Source organism: Hyperolius riggenbachi, chromosome 10, assembly GCF_040937935.1.
Source record: "Hyperolius riggenbachi isolate aHypRig1 chromosome 10, aHypRig1.pri, whole genome shotgun sequence".
Taxonomy (NCBI): domain Eukaryota; kingdom Metazoa; phylum Chordata; class Amphibia; order Anura; family Hyperoliidae; genus Hyperolius; species Hyperolius riggenbachi.
In genome coordinates this window covers 43,321,054-43,333,521 of record NC_090655.1, presented here as the reverse complement: position 1 = coordinate 43,333,521, position 12,468 = coordinate 43,321,054, and the positions used below count along the sequence as shown (strand labels likewise).

General features: G+C 45.5%; 1 protein-coding gene across 2 annotated transcripts in view; it reads right to left on the bottom strand.

Annotated features, from left to right (window-relative positions):
* Positions 1-4,364: 4,364 nt before the first annotated feature.
* PDLIM1 (PDZ and LIM domain 1) overlaps positions 4,365-12,468 on the bottom strand; it is a 99,398-nt gene continuing 91,294 nt past the window's right edge. For both annotated transcript variants that reach the window (XM_068259408.1, XM_068259409.1), the window contains 3 exons: positions 12,061-12,215; positions 8,676-8,787; positions 4,365-4,782 (listed from right to left, as the gene is read on the bottom strand). In XM_068259408.1, coding sequence (XP_068115509.1) covers positions 4,596-4,782; positions 8,676-8,787; positions 12,061-12,215 — 454 coding nt within the window. In that variant the 3' untranslated portion in view covers positions 4,365-4,595. The remainder of the gene's footprint in view (positions 4,783-8,675; positions 8,788-12,060; positions 12,216-12,468) is intronic.

The following is a 12,468-nucleotide window of genomic DNA, read 5'->3' as shown; positions in this document are numbered from 1 at the left end:
TCCGACGGCGATCGTAGTGATCATGTGATCAGCAGCCATACGCGATGGCTGCTGATCACTCGGGGGAGATGTCGGCTGTCATGACAGCTTAATATCCCCCTCCGGGTGCGCACGATCGCTTCGGGAGCGGAAACTGGGCCGGCGTAGATCCTACGCCGCATCAGGCTCGAACAGCCACAAGTGCGGCGTAGGATCTCATAGAGGCGGTCCTGAAAAGGTTAAGTTACCACCTCTGTAGTTAACTGCGTGTGAAAATAACTACAGAGGTGGTAAATTAACTAGAGGAGGTAAATTAACTCCCCAATCCTTAACAGAAGAGTTAACTTTAGGCTTGCCTGAGGTAAAATGTTTCCTGAATACTACATGCCTTATCACCATGGTAACAACTCTAGAAGAGTTATTAAAGACAGGAGATAAGCTTAGTGAATTGAGGCCAATATGTCTGTTGAAAAAAATTGTATAATTATCTCACAGCTGCAGATGCCAGCTTTGTACTGATAAATGCAATACAGAACTTTGGCTACGCCAGATTCCTGACTGTGATTGTATGCAAACTTTTTCTCAATGGATTAGACAGATTTAATGTACCATCTTCTATACCAAAACGCTCCTGACCAGAGCCGGGACAAGGTACTTCAGCACCCAAGGCTGAGACACCAAAGTGCGCCCCTCCATCCCTCCCACCCCAACCGTCACACGCTGATTGCTACTAGACTAAGAGGCACCCCGGGGCCCCCAACCTCCCCAATACCTTAATATGTAGTTATCTGGCTTGCAGTCACTGCTATGTATCCCCCTTTTCTTTCTCTCTACTTCAAACACAATAGGGGAATGACAACTCAATGAATTGTGCGCCCCTCCTACACTGCGCCCTGAGGCTGGAGCCTCTCCAGCCTCTGCCTTGGCCCTGCTCCTAACCATAAGACACACCTAGGTTTAGAGGACAAACTAGGATAAAAATAAAAAAAAGCCTGGTGCATCCATGGTGCAGGGGCGTCTTGTGGATATTCTCCCCTCAATCACCTCTAATTTCTCTTGTCTTTCTGGTGTCCTCCTGTGGCCTGTTTCTCCACTGTACCTCTGTCTCGTCTGTGTCCCCTGCATGTCTCCACTGTCCCCTGTCGTCTCCACTGTCTCATCACCATATCCCCATGTGCATCTCCACTGGCCACTTATCTCATCTGTTACAAATGTGTGTTTCTGGTCCCATCTCGTCTCCTTGTCCCTGTATGTGTCTCCACTGCCCCCCATATTTTGTTTGTGTCCCCTTGCATGTCTCCACTGGTCCACTGTCATCTGTGTCCCCTGTCATCTCTCTGTCCCATCTGTGTCCCCCTGCGTCCACTGTCCCATCTGTGTCCCCCTGCGTCCACTGTCCCATCTGTGTCCCCCTGCGTCCACTGTCCCATCTGTGTCCCCCTGCGTCCCCACTGTCCCATCTGTGTCCCCCTGCGTCCCCACTGTCCCATCTGCGTCCCATCTGCGTCCCATCTGCGTCCCCACTGGTCCACTGTCCCATCTGCGTCCCCACTGGTCCACTGTCCCATCTGCGTCCCCACTGGTCCACTGTCCCATCTGCGTCCCCACTGGTCCACTGTCCCATCTGCGTCCCCACTGGTCCACTGTCCCATCTGCGTCCCCACTGGTCCACCGTCCCATCTGCGTCCCCACTGGTCCACCGTCCCATCTGCGTCCCCACTGGTCCACCGTCCCATCTGCGTCCCCCTGCGTCCACCGTCCCATCTGCGTCCCCCTGCGTCCACCGTCCCATCTGCGTCCCCACTGGTCCACCGTCTCTTCTCCATGTCCTTTCAGTAGCTTACATACTTACCACGGCAGGAGTTGAGTATATACATTCTATAAAATTTGTGTGCAAAATACCTAAGCAGTAGCTGCCCATAGACTGCCATAAGTAGTGGTCATAGTCTTCTTTCTGTCTTCGCAGAATGTCTGTTGAGGCACATTAGTAAGCAGAACCAATTTGTGTACTGCATGATTACTAAGGTGGTAGAATATCTGGTGCTAGTCTAGTTTAGGGGACCCAGCAGGAAATCTCATAATGAACAGTTCTATAATCACAGTGCCCTCTACAGCACAAAGCGTTGCGATTGGCTGAAGTGTGGACATAGTTCAATACAACTTAAGAGTTCAAAAGAATGCTGTCCAACCAATCACTTTAGTGGAATTTCTCTGAGGTATTTTACTGCCTCCATAGAGGAAGAGAGTTTAATCTGTTGTCCCTCATACTACATTGAGGTGGTAAAATAAACAGAGCTTACCTCAAGCTTTTCATAGCCTGGTACACACCTTCAATTTTCATACTATGTGGTAGTGGTAAGATTGGCCAATCAAAATTGGATGTGTGTGTGCATTAGTTCAGCCTCCCATTTTTATAGTTAAAAGTTCCAAGCTGCAATACACTTCAAAATATACAATAACTAGCAAAACATTTTAACAGTTGCTGGTTGAATCCTGTAGTGTTATTTCCTATTGAGATAACTGTTCACTTTTACTGTAGAGAGAGGGTCCCATACTCCTCCCCAATCCTAAAAGTAGTTTAGCCTGCAATTTTCCTTGAGCGCAGAACCTCTCACCCCTTCCCTCTGCTAGTATGGATGGCCATTGAAATGTAAGATTTTGAAAATTATGTAAGCAAATCCAAGCAGCTTAATCCTGCTGAGATGGGATTGGTTCATTTTCAAGCTACATAAATTTGCATGTCCATTCCGAGTTTCTAGTACTGCGTATTGTAATTGTTACAAGACTGAGCAATAGTTGCAGTGCTGGTCAGCATTAATGTCTCAGCAACAGATGTTCTGGAAAGAAGAGATGATCTGAGAATAAAATCACACCCTTCATGCTAATATAATGCGAAGTGCATGCAGATTGGATTGTGCCAACAAATACATGCACTTCCTGTTGATTTTGATTGCCCTAGTTCCAAGCTGTGTGCAATTCAGAGATGGGCAATGTGATGCAAGCCACTCTGAAGTGTGAGATCTTCTCTCCAGCTGGGCATGTCCACTCTACTGCTGGCTGCATGCTTGCTGGAGAGATCACTGGGTCACATGACTCTTTCCCAAAGGCAATTTATCTAGAACAGCTGTATCAAATAGAAAAATTGTGTAATAATAGTCCCAAAAATTGCTGGCCCGAAAGTGTAAAATCGGCTGTTACAGCATACTGTATCCAAGATCTAATCTTTACATTTTAGTAGAGCTGGTCAACAAGATGCTAATACCTCTTGCTAAGTTCCTGCTGTTTTTGAGGCTGTATGCAGCTAGGACGTGCTCAGTGAATATCTTGAGTCTGCTTAGAAACACAGGCAGCATGTGGCTCCCTTGTGTCGTAAGCAGTTTTTATCCCACTAAAGCAGATTGTTTCACCCTAGGCCCTTGTGTCCACTCCTCATCCAAACCCTCTCACCACTTGCAGAGTTTGCAGTGGTGCACTGGAGAGGGGCTGCAATAGCAACCACTCATGGTTCAGGTCTTCTCTTTGGCCAGTGTCCTCTTACATGATCTTCAGGTCCTACCACTGCCTCTTGTAGGTCTGTCTTCCATCAGCTTTGCTCTGGGTTCTGCCTTCCATTGCCATTATGCTGAATATCAGAGCAGGACTCAAGGCAAGGCTGGATGATGATACCAGCAGTGGAGGGACCAGAAGACAGTGGCAAGACCTGGAGGATACACTGGGAATGGGTAAAGAGGAGACCTAGTGACTGGAACCAGGAGCAGTTGCTAGCACAGTGCTTCTACTGCACACACAGCATTAAAGTGAACCAATGCTATAAATTCCAAAGTGAAACAGAGCCAGAATGACACTATGAGCATCTCAGCATTTATTTTTTTTACCCAATGCAATAATGGATATTTCATTAAGCAGCAGAAAAGCATTGTGGCAGCTCTCTAATGCAACATACTGTGGCAGGCACTGGACTACTTCTCTCTGATCCTGGCACTGGTAGAAGCAGACTGCCACTTAAGCCACACTGAGGCTCCTCCCACCCACAGATGACACTATTTGCCATGGCAGTTTTTTTTTTAGAAAGGAGTTGGCTACCCAACAAAACCCTGGATTTTATGGTGTAAACTCGCAGTTTAACCATTTTTGCTATTATTCTATTATAACTTCTACGCTGATAGTGTGGGTTCTATTTTTACACCGGAGGTCCGCTTTAAGAGACATCATAATCCAAATATTTATGCCTTGGGGAGGGGTGTCAGCTTATATGTCAAAATGGCCTTGTCTTTTCAAATAGAATATACTTGTAACATCTAGAGTTGAATTGCAAGTCAAATATCAGTTTCTACTCAAGCTAATAAATGCTGTTGCTACAATAGTTAATCAATAAACAATACAGCTTTGTAATAAAGATTCTCTGTATTTAATATTGACATGGCAACAATGGAAAAAAACATCATAGATGTTGGTTTGAATTGACTATCTTGTAGAAAAGATCCACAGGTAATTTTCTCTAGAAGCGATTTCTGCAGACATTCGTGTTTTAGGAAAACGAGCCTTTTCTCGGCAATAAAACCGGGTGGAGCATTGTCCCTTTTTATACAGCAGTTGAGCGGAATGGACAGAACAGTTTATTTTGGGAAGACGGTCACCACATCGTACCCCTCCGGAGGGGCCACGCGCTCCCGGGCATGCTTTTCACAATACATCTTGTCCTCGACGAAAAAGTGCCCTTTTTGCTTGAGGTTCATTCCACAGTCGCTGCACACATAGCATTCGGGGTGGCGTGGCTTGTCACGGATCTTCACAAAGGCGCCACTAATAAAGGCAACAAAGCTACATTAGTCACAGAAGATTAGACCAACACTCGCCTTAAAGTGAACCCGAGGTGAAAGTAACCGGATGAGATAAACAATTGCATTTATCCTCTTACTCCTAAAATTGCCTTTTTTTTAAGATATCCCATGGTTGTATTTTATATTTAAACATTTACAAAGTAAAGTTAATGTTTTGTTGGCTCTGCTCAGTGGCAGCCTATTACGTGTCCCTGAGTGAAAACGCAAACTTTTGAACCTTTTCTATCTCCCCACAAATTGTATTCTGCCAGAAATTTGTTTATGGCTGTAATTTGCTTAAAGAGAATCTGTATTGTTAAAATCGCACAAAAGTAAACATACTAGTGCGTTAGGGACAACGCCTATTACTCTCTGTCACAATTTCGCCGCTCCTCGCCGCATTAAAAGTGGTTAAAAACAGTTTTAAAAAGTTTGTTTATAAACAATCAAAATGGCCACCAAAACAGGAAGTAGGTTGATGTACAGTATGTCCACACATAGAAAATACATCCATACACAAGCAGGCTGTATACAGCCTTCCTTTTGTATCTCAAGAGATCATTATACACAGGCAGTGTGCATAGAGGGGCCAGGAAAGAGGAGATGCATCACAGAACCACAACACTGAAGAACTTGGCAGCCTTCCAGACACAGGCTGACAAGTCTGACAAGAGAGAGATAAGTTGATTTATTACAGAGACTGTGATAGTGGAAAGTGCTGCAGTAAGCCAGAACACATTAGAATAGCTTTTGGAACTTGTAGGATGATAAAAAACAGGATGTAATTTTTGTTACGGAGTCTCTTTAAAGAGACTCCGTAACAAAAATTGCATCCTGTTTTTTATCATCCTACAAGTTCCAAAAGCTATTCTAATGTGTTCTGGCTTACTGCAGCACTTTGTACTATAACCATCTCTGTAATAAAATCAATGTATCTTTCCCTTGTCAGACTTGTCAGCCTGTGTCTGGAAGGCTGCCAAGTTCTTCAGTGTTGTGGTTCTGCTTTGCACTTCCCCCCCCTCAGGGGGGAAAGAAACACACAAATGATCTCTTGAGATTCAAAAGGAATGCTGTATACAGCCTGCTTGTGTATGGATGTATTTTCTATGTGTGGACATACTGTACATCAACCTACTTCCTGTTTTGGTGGCCATTTTGTTTGTTTATAAACAAACTTTTTAACACTGTTTTTAACCACTTTTAATGCGGCGGGGAGCGGCAAAATTGTGACAGAGGGTAATAGGAGATGTTCCCTAACGCACTGGTATGTTTACTTTTGTGCGATTTTAACAATACAGATTCTCTTTAACAGTGAGGTTTACTATATTCCTGACAAGGTACTGACATGAGAGAAGCGGCCATATTTATTTCCTTTTAAACAATACCAGTTGCCTGGCTATCCTGCTGATCCTCTACTTTTAGCAAAAGGCCCTGAACAAGCATATGCAGTTCAGGTGTTTCTGACAGATCAGAAACAAGCATGCAGCTAATCTTGTCAGGTGTGATTCAAACACTAGTGCTGCCTAACAGATCAGCAGGGCCGCCAGGCAACTGATATTATTTAAAGTGGGACCCAAACCAAACTTTTTTTTAATTCAAAATATTTAGTTGCACCACTGACACATACAAAGATAAATAAACACTCCTTCAAGCCTATGAGCATTTCAGTGCATGCTTTTCACCATTCTCTTTTCATAACTAGGGTTATACTGGGGGCAGCCATTAGCAATTCCTCCTTTGCTGGACACCATCCACTCCATCAGTTTGCCGGATTCTGTCCTGGCAATAGGAAGGGGAGGGGTTCCTCCAATAAATGTAAAATTTTATATTAGTCATCATGCAGCTGAAAAAAGGCTGCTATTTATTATAATTTAGAAAATATATTTTATTTCTGAAAACTTGTATTTTTAATTTGGGTCCACTTTAAAAGATAATAAATATGGCAGCCTCCACATACCTCACGCTACAGTTGTCCTTTAAAGTGAACCAGAGACGAAGCACCCTCATGTATTTTACCATATATATCAGTGGGAACATTAGAAAACACCTGCCTTGCTCTGTTTTATCCTCACTGCTAAAAGTGTCTGTTATCACCTGTGATAAGAATCCCAGACTGAGCATTCAGTCTGGCTTTGCTGGGAATGATTATAGCTGAGTCATTATAGCAGAGCCACAAGGGGGCAGGCTTGGGCTTGAAAAAACACCAGAGAAGACAGACTCAGCTATAGCAAAGCTAGACTGAGTGCTCAGTCGGGGATTCATATCAGAGGTGATAACAGTCAGCTTAAACAGGGAACAATGAAACAAAGCGCAGATTAGGTGTTTACTGTCATGTCCCCACTGATTTATAAGGTAAAATACATGAGGGTGCTTCGTCTCTGGTTCTCTTTAAAAAAAAAAAAAAAGGGTTTTAATAAATTATACATTGGGTAGAAACACCAAATCTAATTAACATTTACCTCAACTGTAGCATTTTAAATTGACATCGTGAAAGAAATATCTATAGACTGGACATGTAAGTTCTTTGTGGGCTTTGAACTGTAGCATCACACAGTCGAAGTTTCCACAGCTTCGAGTAGCATAGCCCAGGCTGCTTTGCACTGCATCAGTTTGTAAGGAGCTAGCCGTGGTTTCTGTTGAATGGTGATGGCGGAATAGAGATCATTTTACAGTCTTAATATCATATTAGGACAGTATAGATTTTTTATTTAAACCAGATAAACTTGTAGCTGCAGCAGGGAGGGTTAACTCACCTTTGTCACCACCTATAGCTGATGTGTTCCACATCACTCCAATACTTCCTCCTTCCGGGTTTGAAGGAGGAAGTGTTGGAGAGATGGAACACTATGTAACGTGCACATATGTAAAGTGCACTGCCCTTGCACTATACAGCCGGTACCTTCCACAAGGCTAACCTTGCTCTTCTTATGGACGCAGCTCTACTGTACTTTTATTGTTCTCTATAGAAGGAACACGTGCATATACGGTATTATGTTTTTACAAGTGGCTTGTCATGGTTCCTCTGGGTGTATTTGTATTCTGTACAGCAATTTTTTTATATACACATTTCACATACATTTATACACATCTTTGAGAAGCTTTGTTCATGCAGAGGGTATTTTTCCATTTACTCCTCCCAATCTCCAGCTGCCTGCTAGCTCCCAATCAGTCTGAAGCCATGCTAGACTTTATGGTAGCCTCCATATCCATCTCACAGGTTCCCATTAGTTATTTCCTTTTCAACAATACCGGTTGCCTGGCAGTCATCCTGATTCTGTGTCTAATACTTTCAGCCCCAGACCCTGAACAAGCATGCAGCAGATAAGGTACGCTGACTCAGGCTTACTGGATTAAGCCATATGCTTGTTCCAGGGTTTTGACTCAGACACTACTAATGCCAGAAGATTAAAAGGGCTGCCAGGCAACTGGCATTGTTTACAAGGAAATAAATATAGCAGCCTCTATATCCCTATCGCCTGGGGATCCGTTTAAGCAATACCAGTTGCCTGGCTGTCCTGTGGATTCTCTGCCTCTAATACTTTTAGCCATAGACCCTGAACAAGCATGCAGCAGATCAGGTGTTTCTGACTGAAGTCTGCTTGTTTCAGTTATGTGATTCAGACACTACTGCAGCCAAATAGCTCAGCAGGACTGCCAGGCAAATGGCATTATATAAAAGGAAATGCATAGAACGGCCTCCATGTTCTTCTCACTTCTGGTATGTACAACACACAAAGGATTAAGTTAAAAGCTTAGTTCCCAAGGCAATGCATACAATTTACGCTGATAAACATGATGGTTCCTCTCAGACTTTGCCTTGTTCAGTTTTAGGATGATTTGGGCTTTTGTACTTGAATACTGAAAAGTTGTACTTACACAATGCCAGCTCCACAGTGGTCACACATTGGCAGTTTTTGCCCACTGCCAACAGAGGCTGCCACTTTGTTAGTAGGGGGCCTCACGCTACGAAAGCCTGAAGGCTTCTCTCCTGGAACAACAGAAGCACAGGTCAGACAGGCATTTATAGACATGAGAACAGGGCCTTTGTAGGTATAAAGTGACATAGCTGCCTAGTGATGTGAATAAATGTGTACAGTGAGGACATGCGGCCAAACTGCTAGCTGTGACAAAGCGTTTAACAGGATGTACACACAATGCACAGCAAATGGAAAGGGTTCTTCATAGATGGAAGCCAGAACATTTACCCACTGTGATATGGAAGCACATCCCTAATAAACGATTGGGGGGGGGGGGGGTGACATGCGACCAGGGCCCGGTCTAAACTTTTTACTGCGCCCCCCCATTTGGAATGATCGCACAGCACCCAACAATTTACTCAGCTTCATGTAATGTTCTCACATGACATGCTGCAGCTCAATACAATAGCACACTGGCTGAGTCTGTGACAAATAAAAATCTCACCCTCAGCCACTCCATTCTTCCCCAGCCAGGACAACAGTGCCACCTCCTCCCTTCTGCTGTGCAAGTCAAATCACTGCTGCTCTCCTGCCTCCCCCTCCTCCCTCACTGTCAGACTCCCCACACAGCACAACAAGCTGCTTTCTCCAATGATGACCTCTTCACCTCACTCTCCTCTCGCTTCTCCTACTCTGACTGCATGCTGTTAGTGTAAACATGCCGCCCCTGTGATCTCTGCACCTGATGCAAACGTTCATGAGAGAACGGACCCTGCAGGCAACACACAGGCTTCTCGCAGGCCGGGTGAGTGGGGAGAACATTGCGAATGGGGCTGCTCAGGGGTGGCTAAAGATCCAGCATGTCTGTACTTTAGGCAAAACCGTGGTTGTCTTTATCAGCTGAGTTGAGTGCACACACCAGTCAGGGGTCCATCGGTCATCACAATATTGAACACAGCTACTGCTGCGCACCTGATCAAGCACTTGCGACTTGAGATTTTTCAACATGTCTAAACTTTTTCACCGATTTTGGCCTGAAATTGACCGGATGGACATGTTGTAATGATAAGTTTCCTTCAATCTGATACAATTATCGAATCGGAAGGTTGATTGGCCCGCTATACTGCCTGATATTTGGACACCTAGCTTTATATACTGTATGTTAAGAATGTAGGTCTGGTTTTTATTGTGGGTTGCGTTTCTGTCTGGAGTTTCCTGCACTTCCTGTTCACCAACGGCTAGAAATGAGAGTGATTCAAGCCTGAAGAACATTCTAGATTTCCGGCCTCTCTAACACTAAAGAAGGTTCTGGCTCTAACTCTGTTGTCAAGATTCAGAAGCTGTAAGCAAAGTACTTGAGCTGGCGGCCCTCACGAGGAAACACACAGTAGGCTAGACTAGAGAACAGAGTGCTGACAGAAGTGAGCAGCTTTCACACTGCTGTGATATGCAGCCATTGGTCCAACAGTCATGCTACCTGGATCTATCACATGGCCACATGTTGACCCTATGTATACAGCCTCTGTGCTCTGAAAATCTAGCAACAGAGAGGGAAAAAGTCATTTCATTTATTACATTCGTCACAAAATCACACTTGAAAAAGCAGTTCACAGAAAGGTTTTTCAAAAAATAAAAAAAATGTCTTTGTTCTTAAAGCTAATGTTACACCCCCTAAAAAAAAAAAAAAAAAGTCAGATACTCACCTAAGGAGAGGGAAGGCTCTGAGTCCTAATGAGCCCTCCCTCTCCTCTCCCGGTGCCCTCAGGATCCACCGTTCAAATCCCCCGCCGCGGGGACTTCGGAAGTCTTCGGGAGCAGAGTCCTCCCGAAGACAGGCGGCTCCATACTGCGCACGCGCGAGTGCATCATAGACACGCGCCAGTGCGTCAGTGGGCACTCGCACATGCGCAGTATGGAGCGGCCCGTCTTCGGGAGCCAGAGTGCTCCCGAATACTTCCGAAACCTCCCTTCGGTGGCGAAAGTGAAAGTATTTGACCGAACTGGTCGAATACTGCTATGGGGGATCCTGAGCGGGACCAGGCACTGGGAGAGGAGGGGGAAGTCTCATTAGGACCGAGCCTTCCCTCTCCTTAGGTGAGTATCTGACTATTTCTAAATCGGTTCCCATTAGCTTTAACCGCTTAGGGACCGCCAAAGGTTAAAACTACACAGCACTTGTGGCTGACTAAGGCTGATGCGGCGTAGTTTTAACGCCGGCTGCTCCAGCGCACGATATGCAATAGCACGTCCCCGCCAACACAGAACTCCGTACATAGGTCAGAAGCCATTTTCATTGTCTCCTGCCCCCATGATCACTGTAATTGGCTCACAGTGATCAGGAGGCCAACAGCCAATGAGAATGGAAGGACCAAATTGAAATAAAAAAAAAAAGGCTCTGGTCCTTAAAGGTCTTCCGAGGCCAAATTACCCCAAAAAAAGTTTATTACCTGCATCATCTTTTAAGGCATGGAGGACGCCGTCCGCGCCCTCCATGCCAATCCGCCGGGTCCCCCTGGCAGGCTCCCGACCCCACGGCCCGGGTCGGGCTCTCCTGCCTCTCCTAAAATGGCCGCTTGCTCTGGCCGCGGCTGCGCAGTCCGCATAGCCGCGAGTGCGGCTGCGCAACTTTAGGGCCAACCCCCCGATCCACCCTAGGTGCCGTGGATCAGGGGGGGGGGGCGGGGGTGTCCCTAGAGCCGCGCAGCCGCACCCGCGGCAAGATCAAGCGGTCATTTTAGGAGAGCTCGACCCAGGCTGTGGGGTCGGGAGCCTGCCAAGGAGGGTGGACTTGTATTGCTGCTGAGAGTACATAACGTATAACGCTCTGCTGCCGCTTTGCATTATGTACAGGAACCAGCCCCAGCAGTTCCAAGGTGACTTCCCCCCGCCTACCTATGTAATCACCGCCGGGAGACTTGGGCGCAGGATACAGCCAATATACGGCTTATCCTGCTGCTGCACAAGTTCCCAGTGACGTTAATTACTATTCCCCCACTTAAGTCCACATGGATAGTGGGGAATGACATAATTCGGCTTCAATTGCTGGAGGCAGATTTATAAGGTTTTTAAAACGTAACTTCTGTTCCGTCTTTCTGACGGCGCCAAAGTTACTCAGTGTGCATCCAAATCTCCTGCGCTGTGATTACAGTGCTCGTCCCTCCCCCCTCCCCCTGTGATGGAGGTTGGGGGAGCCCAGCCGAAAGATTTCTGTGGGGGACCCAGCTCAATGTAGTTTAGCTCCTGTCCGTGATGTTCCACTTGGAGATTCTCTTAGCTGGTCCAATTACAACCTACAAAGTTATGCAGAGTTTAACCTTTCTTGAAATTATTTTTGGGGTACTTGCCTTTCTCGTCGCCCTCCAGTATATCCTGCAGCACCAGGAAAGAGGCCGACTGTCTTGGGGGCTCATTGGAGTCCTGGTTCTCCTGCAGCATCTTGTACACCTCTGAGTTTTTGTCAACGTTTCGAGCTTGTGCAGGCTGAGTAGTGTCTGCAGCACTGAATGCAATAAAAGGATAGACAGGTCATTCATACCACGTCAGACGGACATCGCAAGGACAGCAGTAAATGGCAGCAATTAGTTATACCTCTGACGTATTTTACTGAGGATAAGGCACATTTCCCAAAAAGGTTCACATTGCGCAATGTTTTACAATATTAAAGCATTGTTCACATTTAGGGATGATCAATGAGATGCAAATATTTCCGAGTTTATGCAAATTTACATGCTAATACATGCAACTTGAAAATG